General features: G+C 36.2%; 1 protein-coding gene across 4 annotated transcripts in view; it reads left to right on the forward strand.

Moving 5' to 3' along the window:
• clstn2a (calsyntenin 2a) overlaps nt 1-20,489 on the forward strand; it is a 426,908-nt gene that overhangs the window by 157,745 nt on the left and 248,674 nt on the right. For all 4 annotated transcript variants that reach the window (XR_015477404.1, XR_015477405.1, XM_087238498.1 and 1 more), the window contains 1 exon segment: nt 16,966-17,088. Coding sequence is in view for 2 of the 4 variants with exons in the window: in XM_087238498.1 (XP_087094624.1) it covers nt 16,966-17,088 (123 nt within the window). In the remaining 2 variants the exon portion in view is untranslated.

Consider the following 20,489-nt stretch of genomic DNA (forward strand, 5'->3'; position numbering starts at 1 on the left):
TTGTTGCCACTGTTTCTTTGAAGTCGACTCAGTGTCTCATGGCCTTTTTTTCCATTTATATACAATCTTTTTCTCTCAAAATATTTATTTTTGTCACTATCTTGGAATGACATGAATTGTGTTGGGTTCGAATCTTTTGCTTGAACACATCAACGTTGATACGGTATACGGTACATCATCAAATATGAAGTGCCGAAACTTGTGAAACATGAACGCGCCTTTCTCTTCAGACACTAGCGGAACATGGAGGATCACAGGACTGATCATGACACAAAGATGACGATCACTGACAAATGGAGATTCGGCTGTCACAACAATATCACAGCAGACCCAACCATGTGCTGTGTTTGTTCCTGTCATTTTTCAGATTTTTAATACAGTAACCTACACTGCAATATGGGATTTGCCAGCCGTTTGCTTTGAAAGGATGAATCAGCAAAGACTGAAATGTATGGTACTTTGTCAAACTTTGACAGGGACTTTGTCAGTAACTGTTACAGTTCATATGGACCAGTTTCTTCTTCATCCAGATCATAACATAATTCAAATTGTTACCTTGTTTTGTTTAGCTTGCAAAATATGTATTTAATTGTGTGTTGTAACTTGTAATCGCTCCACACAGCTTGTAATTACATATCTATTATAGATCAGTGCTTGTACTGTATCTCTCAGGTAAAATCTTTGTTGGGCTTTTCACTTATTGCGTCAAAAGTCCATGTAGAAAACACAACACGTGCTTCCTTTACCGATTTAAATGCGTTTCTAAACTCGCGATCCTCTGCGGTTTATCTTTGCTATAGCTGCCATCAGCTGTTTCTCACAAGCTGCGCGGTTAGTTTTCAAAATAGTTCAACTTTTGCTACTGTATTGATTAATATTGAATATGTGTTGTTGTTGTTATTACTTGGGGTTAGGTTAAAGAGTAGAGTAATATGCTGGTGTTTAACTGCATTGCTTTACTGCTTTCCTGAATTGGGCTCTCACATACTAAGTGTGCTACTTCATAGCCATGGTGGGTGTTTCTTGCTGTCTCGCACTGAACCCAGTCAACCAATCACAACAGAAAGGGTCATCGGACTAATCAAGCAGATTAGCTTTACGCTAAGGCGAGGTTTGGGAACAAATGAATTGCTGAACAAATCATATGGGGGTCGGTAGGATATTTAAGTAAAAATAAATGCATATTATAAGACAATGAAATTGCTTTTTGACTATGGATGCATATCAGACTGTTGTTGCAGACTCTTTCATAACCAAAATATGACCTTTTATAATGCAAAATAGAGGCTCTTTAACAGACCACCGCGAGAACCCCCACTAACTGTCACACAATAGCAACATGAATTTTCAGTGTGAACCAGGCTTAATGTACATTCCAAATCAGACATTTTCACTCTGAGAGTCAGCCTATTTTTGGACTCGTTCATCACTTTTATTGAAAAGTGAGCATGTTAAGTTGACAGAAATACTGAGGGCCTGATTGGCAAATGGCATTGGTCTCAAACTCATGTCATCTCTAGTGTCTTGGAGAATGTGCTTCACGCCACTAAATGACAGCTTGACATTTTACCCACGGGGAGACTTGCTGGCACAGCCGTTTTTACAATATATTACCTTTAATGGAGACCTTGCGGGTTAGCCAAAGAAGCTGAATCCACCGTAGAAGAATTTGAGGCCTTAAAACCTGTTCAACCCTTTTTCCCTTTTTTATAGAGGTCATGATAAAATCCACCATTCTGCTCCCATTGCACCAACTCAATACCCCAAACCTGTCTTTACGGTGCTTTCCAGATGTCCAAGAATGACGCAACACAGTCCTAACGATCTGTTCATGCATTAATTAACTCAAGCAGCCCTCAATATGCAAACATTTTTCTTTTTAATAGCTGCACTATAAAACAGGATGATAAAACGCTAATTTTGTCAACCGGGCCTCCTACAGTATATGCGAAATCTCTGAAGGCCTACAAATCTTAAAAGCTCGCTATAGAAAAAGCTGAGATTATGGCCTCATTAATAAGCATTAAAAACAAGCAATGCAAGCATAAGAAGAGCGTCTCTGTGGATGTGTGGGATGCCGCTTCTTCAGCTCAGTGCATCTGAACAAACTCCTTCCTGTTAGTATTGGATTATGCTAAGTCATTGTGGCTAATTACTCTCTTCCCGATAGTCATTTCTGTATTTTTTCCCCTAATACAGAGGGATATGTTCTCATCATTCGCACAGTGCAAGGGATGTTAATTAACAATTTTCTGCTGATACCCCTATTAACAGATGATGCTGGCTGGACTGGAGCTGATCTTTGACTCTCTTGACTTTGATTGAGTTGAGGTCTTGTGATTTTGTCTCAAGATAGCAGCCATCACAGACTGTGTGTTTACCAGGCATTTGGCTAATGGCTTCTTCATCCCCCGGTGAAGCTGAGACTTGTTATAAACAGGATGAGGGCGAATAAAGCCTGAGAAAGCTTGTTTTTCTGCTAAGTTCCATTAGCTGTTCTTAGGGGTCAAAAAGGTTTAAAATGTTCTGTTTCGTTTGAGCTTTGACGTACTTTTACTGAGACATGAAGACTCACAGTTGAAGTCAGAATTATTAGCCCCCATTTAATTTTTTTTTCTTCTTTTATAAATATTTTCCAAATGATGTTTGACAGACCAAAAAAATTTTTCACAGTATGTCTTATAATATTTTTTTATTCTTCTGGAGAAAGTCTTATTTGTTTTATTTCGGCTAGAATGAAAGCAGTTTTAAATTTTTTAAAAAACATTTTAAGGTCAAAATTATTAGCCCCTTTAAGCTATTTTTTTTTGAAAGTCTACAAAAAAAAACATGGTTGTACAATTACTTGCCTAATTACCCTAACCTGCCTAGTTTACCTAATTAAACATATTTAAGCCTTTAAATGTCACTTTAAGCTGCATAAAAGTGTTTTGAAAAATATCTAGTAAAATATTATGTAATGTCATTAAATGAGTTATTAAAACTTATGTTTAGAAATCCAATAAAATAATAAAAAATAAAAAACTTATCTCAGTTTAACAGAAATTGGGAAAAAAATAAACAGGGGGGTTAATATTTCTGACTTCAACTGTACGTCAGGACATAGAGTAGCTCCTTCCTCTTTTAAAAAGGCGCATTACTGCTGCATCTATTCATTCATTTTCTTGTTAGCTTAGTCCCTTTATTAATCCGCGGTCACCACAGCGGAATGAATCGCCAACTTATCCAGCAAGTTTTTACGCAGCGGATGCCCTTCCAGCCGCAACCCATCTCTGGGAAACATCCACACACACATTCACACACACACTCATACACTACGGACAATTTAGCCTACCCAATTCACCTGTACCGCATGTCTTTGGACTGTGGGGGAAACCGGAGCACCCGGAGGAAACCCACGCGAAGGCAGAGAGAACATGCAAACTCCACACAGAAATGCCAACTGAGCCGAGGTTCGAACCAGCGACCCAGCGACCTTCTTGCTGTGAGGCGACAGCACTACCTACTGCGCCACTGCCTTGCCTGCTGCATCTATAATAATGCTAAATGCTAAATCTGATTGACTCAAAATACAGCTTTCAGTGTAATTCAAATGTGTCTGGCATGTGGTTCTTGTCAACTTGAGCATATGATCGGCATGCTTTATTCTGCCATTTCTCTGTGCTAAAGCGGATCCTACCTGTATGACGTGGCACTTCACATGACATTTAACATGAAAGAAGGCTTCATTCACCCCAAAGGAAAAAATATTTACTCTATCTGAATCATTTATCTCCTGTAAAGTACTATCCACCGTCAGTGTTGCTGAAAATAGTAACTAGTTACAATTACAAGTTACTTTATTCAAAAAAGGAACTCTTACTTTACCGATTACTTTTACCAAATAGTAATGCATAAACGTAATTAAGCGAAACTGTTAAACGTAATTTCCAGTGGTTCAACTGTCGAACAACATTTTAATGCTCCCGTTAATGCCCCTTATAACATCACTTCAGTGCTGCATGGAGAATACACTGTTTATCAGCTTCAGTTTTAGTTAATTTGCATTCTCACAACTAAAACACAAGACAGACTTAAAGTATTTTTTAAACACTAATTTATTTAAATTAGACCAGCAGCACAAAAATAAAAAATATACCAAGGGGATAAACCAGCTGAATATTATATTCAGAAACAAAAAAGTAAAATCTAAAGTTGCTTTAGCATCACAAAAGTTTGTATTTAACCGTTAAACATGTTCCTTTAACGCTTGAGTATGAAAACTAGCAACAATATGCAAAAACACAAAACCTTTATGAGATAAACAAATGAAAGTAATCTGAGTATCATTCAGAATTAGTTTCGTAAAACTCAGCACCAAACAAATTAGGCTATAGACAACCATTATTTTATGCATTTTAAACAAAACAAAAACATGACAGCTGCTCAAAAATGAATTCTATGAGCAATTTTCAAACTAACCACAAACTATATGTGGTGTGTTAACAACCTATGCAAAGTAAGCTGTGTATACGCTATATGCAGAGCTAGTGTTTCTTCCTATACAGATAAACTTCAGGTGAACGGTTAATGTGACTTTTTGCAATTTAATATGATTCCTTTTACAGCATTGATGTTGTAATGTAATTAAAATATAAATATTTAAATACACTTTAGCATTTGTTTAGTTGCTCAAGCATAAAATGAGATGAAAAGTCATTTACACGCACGCGCCCATCAGATTTAGCAGCCTAGCACAGAAACTCCATTAGATATACTGGGGTAAATAAATGTTCATATTTTAAAGACAATGCAAGGAAAAAGCAGTGCTTCTTGTACAATCTGAGACCAACTTTATATTGGATATATTTATATTGGATATTATCTTGGAGATTGCAGATTTTTAAAGAAAACAGACCCTAAACGCACCAATTTTGTAATTGCATACAGTTTACCGGAAGCGCTTGACCCAGGTTACCGACAAATTTAAAGTCCTTCCGCATACTTTTACATAGACCCTATTCAAAGAGCAAAATCTGCTGTTAAAAAAATGTATAAACATGTATAAAAATAAATAAATCTGCAGCTATAAAAATATACAATAAAAAACAAAAACAGTAATAAATCAAAACATTATTTTCTGAGATATACAACACTATACATTTAAATAACGTGTTCTGAAATATAACAAAAATGTGTCAATGTCTACTAAACTAATACATTTTGCTAGTCAGATAGCAAATGTGTGCACATTTATTTGAAACAGCAAACATACTAGCATTAGTAATGGTAATTAATAATAGCAACGTTAATAGTCTCTCGCGTGCACACACTACCTAGTGCTCATTCAGCCTCTCTCACGCACACATTTAGCCTCTCTCACGCGCACCTGGTCTCTCTCATGTGCACTTGGTCTCTCCCACAAGCACACTTAATAGTACCTCGCGCATATTCGGTTTCTCTGCTTTCGCTTGACTTTTGTCCAGTCTGCCGCCTCATACGCGACAGATCTTTTTTTTACGATGGTTGGTTGGCATCCACCAATCCCAAAATGCTTCACCATTGTAAACAGAAAAATGTAGGCTAGACTGCAGCCAAAATTTATTAATTTACCAAATACCGGACAAATGCATCACATTGTAATGTTAACAGAGTGAATATATTTTAAAAGGTAAAGCGTTACAGTATTAGTTACTGTAAAAAAGTAATGCCGTTACAGTATAGCCCAACACTGTCCACCATATTAAAATAGCCTTTTTATGATTTTCAAAATATTTCACTGTCAATTGATACGAATTGTTTGTTGTCGTCATCATTGGGGTCAGTGCTTAATTTGTAAATTGCGAGGTCCCAGAACAGATCGGGGTAACAGATCTGGCTTAATAAAATGAGGTTTCAGAGCTTTCACATTCGACCTGTTCCGGCACAAATTAAGCCCTGATTGGAGTTATGAAGAAGAATAGAGCAGTGCAATAATGTACAAACTGCAGTGCTTTATCAATGTGTCCCTTCATCGGGCTCACACAAACACCATGTACCATTGTTTCTTGCTTCAACATTAACAAGCCATGATAGGTGTTCTGTTTCCAACATGTGCTGCACACAGTAATCACAACAGACTGGATCATTAGACCAATCACAGCAGATTAGCATCATTGAAAAGGAGGGGTTTGGAATAATGACCTGTTGAACGAATCAGATGGATTTTTTTTGAGATAATAAGGTAAAAATAATTGCATACATGAAAAAATGAAAGTATTTGTTTTGATCTAGCAAGCATGTCAGCCTGTTACTGGCGACTCCCAACACCCAAATATGAACCTTTTATAATCCATAATAGAGGCACTTTAAAACCGTAACTACATTTAACAGATTTAATTTTGAAACTCTAATTACCTTTATACTGACTGTGAATGTGTGTGTGCGATTCATTTCCCCCCTGCGTGCACAGTGCATTTCAAAACTCCACGGTTTTTCCTCTCATTGTTGTGATGAATTAGGAATTCAGATTTACACCGTTTTGGCTACCCTTTAATATTGTACTGTATATTTGCAAGTGTATAGGTGTGGCTTGAAAGCTCTGTTACTATTACATGTGAAATAATAATCGATTTCAGCAGTAGTAGCTACTTGACGGGGCAGTATGTGTCAGATACTTGAGAGCATTTGACTGATCAGAAGATTTGATAAGAAGCTGAAGCTTGAGGTGATTTCAAAAAGTTGATCCATTTAGGCGGGAAGGAACAAACTGCAATCTGCTTATACTATATCTTCAAAGTGTGAATGTTGTCACTGTTTTTGATCACACTAGCATATACTGTAGATAACCGTAAGACTAACATATTGATACTAACACTTAACAATCTTTATCACATGGATTTAACTGCAAGTTGTGTCATTCACACCATGCACACAACAATGCAGCATGCAAAATACACCCCGTAATGAATGTTGCATTATGCAATTCTAAAAATCGCTGATCTCCTGTCTCTCTTTTTAGTCCTTCTCCTCACGTCTCTGGCTTTAACACTTGCTTTTTCCCCTGGGTCCCGCATACATGTTTCGATTATTGTTTAATTCCAATGTTATGAGCCCAATGTAATGTTACGGTGTCGCCCGGTCAGAAATTAATAGCTTGTTGCATGACACCAGGAGACGGTAAAAATTCACCATCAATTCCACTGGCTGTCCCCAAGTTTAATTACCGCTGGAATGCTGACTGGGATTTTCATTATAGCAGGTTGAAGAAGGGTCAAAGTAGATTTGCAAACGTTCACTTTCTCCCCCGGCAACATTTTATCAGGTGCTTGAAATGCTGGAATAATTATATATCAAGCTGAATAAATAATTGATTCTATAATAGCCCCTTTCTTGTCTTCTTGTGAGACCCGACCTGAATTTCCTACCTCCCTCACTCTGGGTTTGCTTGCTTTAATTCAATAATTCAATTCAGTTTATTTGGATAGCGCTCACAGGCAGATGGGTGAAACCGCTGCAGGATGATGCTAGGAAGTCTGGAAGATTTTATTATTTTTTTTAATAAAATAAATAATGCATGTATTATTTGATGGATATAATTTTTGGATGTCATTTTATGTATTATATATTAGGGCTGGGACCATCGTGTGGAGTACAAAGAGAAAATCACTGCTCCTGAATGAATAACTTTTAATAGGAATCAATTTATATTTCATTCACAGAAGATGTAATACATTAAAGACTATCCAGTTCATTACTGTATCTTTACATATGATTATTACATTACTGTTATACCTGTATATGATAAACCTCTATGAAAACTGACACCCAAAAAAAGGTTTAATTTTTGAATTTGTTGCGTAAAAACTTGCTGGATAATTTGGCGGTTCATTCTGTTGTGGCGACCCCGGTTTAATAAAGGCACTAAGCTGACAAGAAAATAAATGAAAATGAATGAATGTTGTAATTTTGTTGTTGATTTATTTATTGGATATTTACTTTCGTTGCAACTAGTAATATTGATAATAATATACACCGGTCACTTTATAAGGTTCACCTTACTAGTACAGGGTTGGACCCCTTTTGCCTTCAGAACTGCCTTAATCCTTTGTGGCATAGATTCAATAAGGTCCTGGAAGTAATCCTCAAAGATTTAGGTCCATATTGATATGATAGCATCACCCAGTTGCTGCAGATTTGTTGGCTGCACATCCATGATGTGAATCTCCCATTCCATAACATTCCAAAAGTGCTCTAGTGGATTGGGTTCTGGTGACTGTGAAGGCCATTTGAGTACAGTGAACACGTTGTCATGTCCAAGAAACCCGTCTGAGATGATTCACATGACATGGCACCTTATCCTGCTAGGAGTAGCCATCAGAAGATGGTACACTGGTCATAAAGGGCTGAGTCATGATCAGTAACAATACTTAAGTAGACTGTGGTGTTGGCACAATGCTCAATTGGTACTAATGGGTACAAAGTTTGCCAAGAAAATTTCCCCAACACCATTACGCCACCACCACCAACCTGAACCGTTGATACATGAAATGATGTATCCATGCTTTCATGTTGTCGATGGCAAATTCTGACCTGACCATCCGAATGTCACAGCAGAAATCGAGACTCATCAGACCAGGCAACATTTTTCCAATGCTCTATTTGTCATTTTGTTGAGCCTGTGTTAATTGTAGCCTCAATTTACTGCTTCTTCTGCTGCTGTAGCCCATCTGCCTCAAGGTTGGACGTGTTGTGCGTTCAGAGATGCTCTTCTGCATACATCGATTATAACGAGTGGTTATTTGAGTTACTGTTGCCTTTGTAACAGTTCATACCAGTTTAGCCATTCTTCTCTATACTCTGGCATAAAAAGGCATTTGCACCCATAAAACTTCAGCTCACTGGATATTTTTTTTCTTTTTTGGACCATCCTCTGTCTCCTAGAGATGCTTGTGCGTGAAAATCCCAGTAGATCAGAAGTTTCTGAAATACTCAGACTAGCCCGTCTGGCACCAACAACTATGCCACATTCAAAGTCACTTAAATCCCCTTTCTTCCTCATTCTGATGCTCAGTTTTAACTGCAGCAGATTGTCTTGATTATGTCTACATGCCTAAATGCATTGTCTTGCTGCCATCAGCTTGGCTGATTAAAAATTTGCACTAACGAGCAGTTGGACAGGTGTACTCAATAAAGTGGCCGGTGAGTGTATATCATAATAAATCATTTGCCTTCCTGTGCATTTAAAAAAAATTTTTTTCAAATGAATAAAAAAAACAAAAAAAAAAACAAAAAACAAAAAAAAACAAAAAAAAAAAAAAACAGAGATTTTCACAGTATTTCCAAGAAATTTTTTTTCTTCTGAAGAAGGTCTTATTTGTTTTATTTTAGCAACTATATTAAGGTCAATATTATTACTTTGCTTAAGCAATATTTTTTTTCAAGCATCTACAAAACAAACCTCTGTTATACAATGACTTATCTATTATCCTAACTTGTCTAATTAACCTAGTTAAGCCTTTAAATTCCACTTTAAGCTGAATATTAGTTATTTGAAAAATATCTGGTAAAATATGCACTGTCATCATGGCAAAAAATAATATAAATCAGTTATTAGAAATTATTTATTACAACTATTATGTTTAGAAATATGTTGAAAAAGCATTATTTTCATTAAATAGAACTTGGATATTAATAAAACATAGAAGACTATGTATTAGTTTCATCTTCAACTATCCAAAAAGTTATAGCAAGTAAGTTTGCCAACATCGTATGATTGCAGTTTTCTTGTTTTTCTCTTTAAGCATAATTGTCAGGGGTTGTGTTCCGTAATAGTGAAAGCGAGGTATATTTTGCAGCGTGTGCTTGCGCAAGCATGCATCTGCCATTATGTCTTGTGTTTTGCTGGCGGTGTGTGAGGCAGAGCTCTCTGGTTGCGGGAGAGCGGATGGAAGAGAAAAGTCCACATTGAATTAGCTTCCATCACGGCACTCTAATGCTGTATAATGGCTGCAGACATCTCATGGGTAATAGCTCAGGGATTACAGAGAAGGCATATTGCTCTTAGTGACACCACTAACCTTATTAGAGAGAGAGAGAGAGCGAGAATGAGAGAGTTCGATGTGTATTTGCAGTGACTGGAAGCTGAAGGTGTATTATTATAATGGAAAATACCTGATCCAAATTATAGTTATTTACTGTATCTTGTGTATATGATGACAGCCGCATGCTTTTTCCAGTGTCTGTGATATTTCACACACTATACACTCAGCTAAAAGTTTACCTAATGAATCAGGCTTTCATAGTTGTGCTGCCTAAACAAAGGCTGGTTGTGTTTGTGTTTATTAATTTCCTGCAGAATGGGAATAAAAGATGGTGATGTGTCTGACCTTTCAATCCATACATCTGCGACTTTTGTGTTTATAAAACAGCTAAACAGATATAGCCCAGCTGTCTGTTTCTGTTCAAATACAGCAGTCAACATTCACTGTAAGAAATGCTCGGTCCCAAACAATTCCTTCATGTTGTCCCAACACAAATTGATTAAGTTAACTTAATTGTTTTTACAAATATAAGTGGGTTTAACATAAAACAATTAAAAATAAATAAAATAAAATCTTAACTATTTGTTTCAACTCATTGTAGTTTAAACAAGCAGCAAAAGTAATTTTAGTATTATGCTCCGTTCACACCAGATGCGGAACGCGCGTCAAGTGCGAGTGATTTACATGTTAAGTCAATGCAAACGCACGAATAGACATCCTGCGAATTACACAAATTGCGCGAATGGCGCGGGGGGAATTGAGCGTTTTGCGCGGTTGACGCGCGAATCTCTCGATTTTAAAAATCTGAACTTCAGCGTACATTCGTGCCGCGTTAACCAATCAGAAGCTTGCTTTTGTGGGGGCGTGATTGTGATGTACAACCTGTTAACGGTGTTCCGAGGGAAATTCTCCAGCCTTCACCGACAACAGTTCATCAAACTCAGCTTGGCTCAGTCAGAAGCACTGCAGAAAGCCTCCGTCATCCAGGTTAAGTTTCTGGAGGAGTTTATGAGCTCACAGAGCTGGATGCACCTCTGAAAGAATGTAGTGGACTCAGACACGACCCTAAACGTATCGACGGTGTCTTCATAAAGCAAATAAACACTGATATTTTATTCATAAAATCCATGTTAGCCATTTAGCTATGAAGCTAGAGTCTTCGGGCAGACAGAAGCCCTGTCCATCACTCAAATCCGCGTCTGTTCTGATGTGAATTTGACACGCGAATGAAGCGGGGTTTGACGCGTGTATGAAGCGAGTAAACTCAAATGTTCACGCGGCTATTTACGCGCGAATAGCGCGATTTATCCCCACGTTCGGCGTCTGGTGTGAACACAGCATTAGAAGTGAATACATTTTTCTCCTAAAACTTGTTCTCTTGGTTGTTGTTCAGTAGTTTTAGGTCAACTTTGATGAAAGGTGACACTCCACTTCAAATGTTGACTACTGTAGGCACTTTAAATTGAGGCAAAACGATTCCAAATGTTTGATAGTTGCCATAAATGTACAGTACAGTGGGTGACAGTTCAATATGACCATTACCGGGACTATGTGATTAAGAAAATGTTTTTAGGTGTGACATCAGTTTGCGACTTTGCCGCCAGGGCGATGCTTAATTTAAGGCGGATCTTGTTGCATCCTGTTCCGGAAAATGTCAGACATTCGTGATTTGCACTCTGGTATTTATTTTAATGGATGCAGCATTAACTTATATTTAGCATGCGCAAGTTAAAACAAAAGTCATGTTTAATTATTGGCCCTCAACAATATTTTCACCCAATCAACTCATGTTTACAATCACTTACATTGGTTAGTGATTGTTTTGTGCGCAGTGAGCCGTGAAAATAAATAGTGGCATAGTATTTTCAAAATGGCAAAGAGGCAGTCGAGCATATTTTCATTTTTTAAAACCACCAATAATGAGTCTGATCAAACGAGATCTAGAGAAGATGAAACTGTGCAAATGGATCAGGATAGCAGGAGACAGAAGCAAAGTGATCTCAAGTCAGCCACAGAACATGACAGAAGAGGTAATTGTGGGCTCTTCTTGAAGATTAGACAAAGTGAGTCATTTCATTATTTGTTTTTCACATGGCACATAATAGTGAAGTCAACTGAATAGTGATTGTTTATAGCATTTAGGTTTGTAGCTAAATTGCATGTTTTTATTATCCATGACTGATATATAACATTATATGGCAAAAAGATCGTTCAGAAATGTGATGAAATGTGAGAAAATATGACGTTTATTGACATCATGTTCTGGATAAAAAAGAAATTGTTTGGTGGATGTCGGTCATGATAACTTTTTTTTCCTGGTTTTGTTTCAGAAATTACTAATTTACAAATTAGGCACTGCGTCAGGGGGCTCAAAGTGATGGGATGCGAACAAACAGAAATATACAGTAGCTGTAAATACCCTGTTACTTGTAAATGTAGATGAAAAGAAATGAGACTAAGCGTTTTAATTTCTCCATAAATCATTAAAAACTTGTTAACAAGGTTTGTTATCATTGTAAACTTGTTAAGTGCAATGAGGATTTTGGAAATTAAAACTAAAGAAAAACAAACAAACAAACAAACAAATAAATAAGTAAAAGCAGTGATTTTGTCTAAATGTAGAAAGTTAAACATAGTTTTTTTTTTGTTTTTTTTAAATGATAAAAATAAGACAGCCAGTAAATAAGTTTTTTCATTTACGTTTTCATTTACAATTTCTTTATTGATTATAAACAAACAAACAAAAACAATGTAATTTTTGCCCAAAACATGAGTTTGACATTAATAAGAATTTTTAAAAAAAAGCAAGTTAAATGGCACAAACTTGTTAAATTTAGATTGTAGTCTTTGAAAGTGACATTGCCAGCTGGTTTAATCGTCTGCTCATCTGAATTGGACGAGTTGTTCTTGGCCTGGGATTACTTGTGGGTTATGAGGACACTCAGAGCTTTTCTGAACGACTCTGAGACTTGGCTTCGCAGACTGTCCTCCACAAGTGTGAAATGGTTTAATTTACTCTTTCGTTAATTGCTTTGGTGGATCTCGAACTGAGCCACACGAGGGGTTACTGAATAGCCAGTACTAATCTAAAACCCCATTAACTTGTGCCGGAGGAGGATTTCTGATTACATGAGGGGCAAATAAAGTTTGTTTGTTAACAAATTGCTTTTCATCACCCACATTTATTTATTTATTTATTTTGTTTGTTTGTTTTTCTGTATAATATTTTTAGGGAAATTATGCCATTAAATTGTGAAAAAAAAAATAAATAAACATTTTGTTTGCCTTTTAATAAATGCTTTTAGGAATTTAAGCAACCAAACGGTTTAAATTATGGAATTAGATTGATTTATAAGTTGTTATTTTTTTCTGCCAATAACCATTTTAAGCCTGATCCAGTGTAGCTTCATTTGTCAGGAATCCCCATTTCCCATGTTCCTTTTTGATGATGGCAATGCACATATTTGTTAGACTTAAATTGTAAAAGAAGGCTTCATTTTTCATGCATGAATTGACCACCAGTTGACCTGAACCTCACAGAGAATCTTGTGTACTGGAGCAGACACTGAATGCCTGGGGTTATATAATTGAAATGCTTCTTTTGTCAATACAAGATCTGGTCAAAAAGAATGCCACTTATGAACACTAAACTAGTGATCTTAAAGAAGAGAAGATAACCACTCTGTAAAATTTATGCCAGTACATCCCAAAGACTTCAACTGAGTTCAGGTCATTTAATGGCCAATTTATGTGTGAAAGAGCTTGATGGTTTAAGCAATATGGTTGAATTCTTCCAGGAATATACACAATATCACAAATTTAAATGTTTGAGGCCTTGCAGTTGTATTGATAGTGTGTTCGTTGTTATGTCCAAGAGGTAGTGATTCACAGATCCAATATAATGATTCACATTTGCTTTTCGATGATTAAAAAAGTTCAGTTGATTCAACTAAATAAAATCTTAATGCTTTCGTTTACATACCAGTTCTCGTTAATAACTAGTGGATTATTACCTGCCTATTAAGATATTGGCTGTTTATTTGAACTTATTCAAATAAACATATTCTGCATAATGTTTTTCTACATACATAATCCCAATACCTAAGCTCAACTACTACAGTATTATCAATTAATAAGCAACAATTTGGCAGTTTATTGAGCTAAAAGTCATGGCCATAGCCATATCACCCTGCAGCCCAAGACCGGTTACTCACTGAAGCTAAGCAGGGCTGAGCCTGGTTAGTACCTGGATGGGAGACCACTAGGGAACACTAGGCTGCTGTTGGAAGTGGTGTTAGTGAGGCCAGCAGGGGGAAATCAACCTGTGGTCTATGTGAGTCCTAATGCCCCAGTAAAAGTGAAGGGGACACTACACTGTCAGTGGGCGCCGTCTTTCGGGTGAGACGTTAAACCGAGGTCCTGACTCTCTGTGGTCATTAAAAATCTCATGGCACTTCTCGTGAAAGAGCAGGAGTGTAACCCCAGTGTCCTGGCCAAAGTCCCTCTATCGGCCCATACGATCATGGCCTCCTAATCATCCCTTTCCAACGAATTGGTTTTATCACTGTCTCTCCACTCCACCAATAGCTAGTGTGGTGAGCACACTGGCGCCGTTGTCCTGTGGCTGCCGTCGCATCATCCAAGTGGATGTTGCACACTGGTGGTGGTGTGAAGAGACCCCCCCCCCTCTCATGATTGTGAAGCACTTTGGGTGTATAGCCATACACAATAAATGCGCTATATAAATACACATTACATTACATTAGTGGTTTATTAATAGCAAGAATTGTACCTTAAAGTGTGAGCAAACATTATAGGCTGTGAATATTTAGTTTTGTCTTTTACAGTGTATTCAGCATTATCTTATTCTACATTGCTTATAATTAACAGAGAAAGTTATACAGCCCTTTTTCTTTCTAAAATAAATTAGGTGGCATTTACATAATGGTGTAACAAGTGATTTGAGGTATTTGAGTTGAAACTCCAAAGATACATGCAGAGAACCCCTTATTATATAAATATTTTTATTTCTTTAATGTACTTTCAGGAAAGAACCTTGGAAAGACTATAGAGAATATCTCCCTTTGGAGTAGTCTTTGCAGATCTTTGCTTTGTAACTGCAGATCTTTTTCATGCTCAAACTGGAACATTATGCCCTGAAGTAAGTGAAATGCATAGCTCTTTTTTTTTAATTAAAATACTGACTTATAACAACCTATTACTTAACAAGCATCTAGTTCTGTGAGCCAAGATGTGGATTTTTCTATAAACACAGTTTGGGTACAAGATATTTAGTGGCTATAACGACTCTTGCAGGGCTGTTTTCCGTTCACTGGGTAGAAGATTGCATTTGTGTCATCCATTGATTAGCATCTTGTTTTGGTATCTCTTGTTATACAGCAGCCGTGGAAATAAAAATGCAGGAACAACAGAGCACGGCAGGACCAGATAAATGAGGGTGTTTCCCTGGATACGTGTTAAAGGAGACAGGGATGCGGCCATTTGGGGGAATTGGACAGACAGTTTGTGCTTATTGGACTTGTATCGATCGCCATTATTAGACATTCTTTGCATGAACATGGAAAAAAAAAGCCAGATTTTCACTAGTTTCTTGTTATTTTTATTTAGGAAGGCAAGGGGCTGTAGGTGAATAGGGTTAAACATGTTCTAACAATTATTAAAATACTTCCCCACTTGACTGATTACATTAAGAATTGCAGGACATTTTTATTATTATTATTATTATGAGTTTTCTAAAATGTTATGCTTACATATGCAAATGAGCCGTGGTTTCATTAAATATGCAGTAATTTGAATGTGTTCCTTAGGAGGAAAATCTCAACATTTGAAGGCAGACAATTTTGGTTTAAATGTATTTTGATGTGTCAGATGATAACTTTTATGGAATAAATAGTTATTAATAGTAAATATGTAATTATGTATGAACACAGTGAGGAAAATAAATATTGAACACGCCACCATTTTTCTCAGAAAGCATATTTCTAAGGGTGCTGTTGACTTGAATTCTTTACCAGATGTTGGTAACAACTCAAGAAATCAGTTTATGCAAAGAAAACAAATCTAATTAGTTTACAAATGAAGTTATGTGTAATAAAATGAAATGACACAGCGAAAAAGAATTGAACACATGAAGAAAGGAAGTTGTAGGAAGGCAGTGTAAGCCCAGACAGCAGCCAAAATCTCTTAGATTAATCTCTTAGAAGTTATTCAGCAATCCTCAGCCCTTCGTCATTGTAAATTTATATTTGCTGCTTAAGTTCAACATTCACATTAGCAGGACGATTAAGATGAAGCAAGGTTGGATATTTCAGCAAGAGAATGATCCAAAACACAGCCAAGGAAACTCTGAAATGCTTTTAGAGAAAGAAAATCAAGCTGTAGAATGACCCAGCCAATCACCTGTCTCGAATCCAATAGAAAATACAAAATAAAGATCAGATATGATAGATGACACCCACAGAACCATCAAGATTTATAAACTCTATAAAGGATTAAATACATTTCAGTAGTTTAGTACGTTCTCCTTGTGTCATTTCATTGTTGTATCATTATTACAACTATGTTTTCAGATCTTTTAGAAGTATTATTCCCAGGATAAAAACCTGACTTGTTCAATACTTTTTTTTTCCCCGTTGTATTTCTTTGTAAGAACCATAAGAATACAGATATGAAATAAACTGTTTGGTAAAAAATTAGTGGAGGAAAATTTGTATTTGGACAGACACAAATAAAAAACTGTAGCAGAAAAAAGAAATGCATAGAACTGTGTTTTGGATAATTTTTTTATATTAGAACTTTATATTAAACTCGTTTATGTTAGAAGTAGAAATAAAAAAATAAAAAACTTCACATTTTACAGGAAAAGCAGCCTCTCACCCCAAATAGTCTTTTTCTAGCCTTTATTCAGAAGTAAAATTATCTTTCTTCTTTCTCTCTATTTTAGTGAATAAGCACAAACCATGGATTGAGACATCCTACCATGGAGTCATTACTGAGAACATGGACACTGTAATGCTGGACCCTCCTCTTGTGGCGCTGGACAAAGACGCTCCTGTTCCTTATGCAGGTATGTGATCTATCTATCTTACAAAGCGCTCTGGAAAACTGCTCAATCATGACTTTTGTGGTGTACAGGAATATGTAACCATTGTCCTTGGTGGCCAGTTTCTTGCTTGTGCTGGTGTAATGTCAAATTGTATCCTATTTCTTGTAGTTTCAGTTGGACATCTTTAATATAAAATGTTAATAAATGTATATAATGACTCAATGGGAATACTCTTTATGGCTCTTTGAATTTGTTTAAATGTAAAAATTATAAATATAACAAAAATACTGATTATATACTTTATTATATACAGTTAATGGTACAAAATTTTATTGTATTTTAAATAATTAAATTCATATTACTGACAAATGGGTTAAACCTAGTGGTTTAAATCAGCGTTCCTCAACATTTTTATCACCCCGGACCCCTTAACGCTTTGGCCGACCGGTCAACTAGTCTGGAAGATATGAGCGTAGGCACTTGCATGCACAGGCTGCACAACTCCATTGAAAATAACGAACCTGCGTGAGCTCTAGAAAAGACACGATATGCAAACAGACCCAAATAGGCCGCCGTTATTTGCAATCTCCAGCATTTGATATTCTTGCACAGATATGCTGGATTCACCTGATTTGTTAACAAATGGGTTGCGGATCTATTCTTTGGCAGTTTGTGGGTCTTTCACTGGGCCTTTTCCCCGAAGAAACTTTCCAAAGGCATCTGTTTCTTACTCATTTTGCTGCTTGTTGATTAAATTTGGGTGTTCAAGTGACCGAGAAGTAAGTTAGAGAATACAGTAAATTTTTCTAAATAAAAGATCGATCAGACTCAAATAAATAAAATGGAAATATTTAATGTACCAATTGATCCACGGACCAGTACTGCTTCGCGGCCCGGTGGTTAACGACCACTGGTTTAAATGACATTGATAAAATAGACAGTGCTCAACATATACACGTACACCCCTCACAAATCTCTCATTTAAATTAATAATTTTTCTAGGAAGCATTACCATATTATATTGGTGCATACTGTATACTGTGTTAGATTAGTGAGTAATGAAGTCGTATCTGAAGCTAATCTCACAAAATAACTTATGATAAGAGTCAAAAATTAGGACACCCAAATGTTTTTATTAGGGACAATATTTAAATAAAAAAAATAAAAGAGAAACATTTTAAAATGTTATATAAAAGATTTTAATCTTTTCCCAATATTTTGCATGAATTTAAATGTATTACGTTTCTCTTTCTAAAGATAAATATAACTAAAATATGAAAAATATATGACAAGAAGTGGATAAGAAGTGGATAAAAATATTCATTTTCAAAATGGGGTGTACGCATTTATGTTGAGCATTTTACATATTAAAAATGAAAATCCCTTAGTGCTTAAGGGATGCTGAAACCCCCTTATAATATTTTATAGTGTATGCATTTTTTTAAATAGCTATTTTTAAAACAGACTCTTTCATCACAGTGCCCTTAAAATGTTCTATCAGAACACCAGCAATGATTCACTTTGAAATGCGCAACACATGCAGAATATATCTTGCTAATTTAATTGCAGCCATTTAATCGCAATTGCGATCTGTTTTTTCTCCATATCTCTTCTACCCTAATGAAACACCGCAGAACTTCAAGGATTATGCCAAAATTTATAGTACTGGATGATAACAATGGCTCAGTCCTTCAGTATGGTGTTCTTCTATTCCTCTGTGTGTAAGCGAGGGCGCTTGAGTGTGAGGTTTTATGTGTATTGCAGCATAGTGCTCATATAAAAGAGATTTAGTCAATGCTTTCCTCAGCGTTATGGAGACAGATCCACCTGACCTTCCCGTTATTTCGAAAGAGCTTCCTGCTTCCATCTCCATTGTTGTGGTGACACGCAACCCTTGTATAAGTGGATCTTGTCGCCCTTTCCATGGCCGAGTGTTCAATAAACCAGCCGGCCTTGAAAAAAAACGACTCGTACAACGTGCGTTTTGGCTTTTTTCAGCAGAAGGAGTCAACACTTAAAGCGTCAATCACTTCTCTGTGAGCGATGAACGGCAGCTCCGCTTTATGACTTGCATGTTGTTTTGTGTAAGACAGAATTCGACTTGCTGGTTTTCAAGTGCAGCTTGTTGAGACGGGGTGGCTGACAGATGCAAAGTAATTAAATAAAGTGATTTTTTTTTCCACAAAGAGGAATGTGTGGAAGCATTGTGACAGGTAACTCTCTACAGCTCATTAAATGACAATGGCTGGAATTAATCTCCTTTCTGACAGCCTTGGAAAAAAAAAGTTTTATTATTTATTTTTTGCAGCTTGTACTGTGTGTGGCGCAGCTGATACAGATTTGTTGTTTATACCTTGGGAATTTATTTAGCTGACAATGTGCCTCTTTCTTTACTGCATTACCATTGAGTACCGGTGATGACTGATTATCTTTGCAGGTTCAGAGTAGTACTTCGGAGGGTTTATTCCTGTGGTATTACACATTAATGCTAGAAAGGCAATTCTTGTGTAATAAAATGATGCATATATCTTACTACATCTGTTACTCCGGCTAAATGGATTCCATAGATAGTAGGATTGCGTGGTTTACTAATGTATGGTAGTATCCCAATACTACGGCTCTAAAATACTGATGGTGCCACTGTAGTTTGTAAACGGTAGTGTGATCATTAACGGTCGATCTGCATCTGAAAAAGTCACTAAAATACTCACAAATTTGTGCAGCAATAGACCATTTTATTTTAATAGTCTGTTGAGCCCTTTAAGGTTGCATTTTTTTCTGGTGTTTTCTGACGTTTCAAACGTACTTCTGAATCAGTTCATTCGTGTTACTGTCAATATAATTTAGTAGCTACAACAACCATTGCAATTTCTTAAAAAGTCTGATTCACAAAGAGAAAGTTTGAAATACTATGGACTCTTTCCTGATAAGACTATAGATGAAAAACCCAGATTAGCAACAGAAAACAAATTTAGACCTCTTCATATAGCCTAATTTTGTTGGAAAAATGCTCTATTGTAACAAATTTCATTCAGTATAATTTGTTTCTTTATTTTTTATGTATTTTTTGCTGGTCAGTTATCTACAAAATAAACAAAAAGAACAAATACATTTTAGGTAAAGTGACGTGCAAAGAATACTATTTTTAATAATAAGGGAATTATGAATTAAATTCAAGCAGACCTGTTATAACATGTCAAATATAGTATTTCTGACAATTTTCTGTATAATTTGAGTTATGAATTACAGTATCACAATACTGCTTGGTATGATACTTCAGCTGGTATAGTATTGTAAGCTGAATTAATGGTATCGTGACAAACCTAATAGGTAGATAACATAGTATGTTGTATAATTATTGCAGAAACTAAAAATCTGTTAGCAGTTTGGCAGTATGATTATTAGATTTCTTAGCTTTTTTG

The sequence above is a fragment of the Danio rerio genome, chromosome 2, assembly GCF_052040795.2.
Source record: "Danio rerio strain M-AB ecotype USA chromosome 2, GRCz13ab, whole genome shotgun sequence".
In the NCBI taxonomy this organism is placed as follows: domain Eukaryota; kingdom Metazoa; phylum Chordata; class Actinopteri; order Cypriniformes; family Danionidae; genus Danio; species Danio rerio.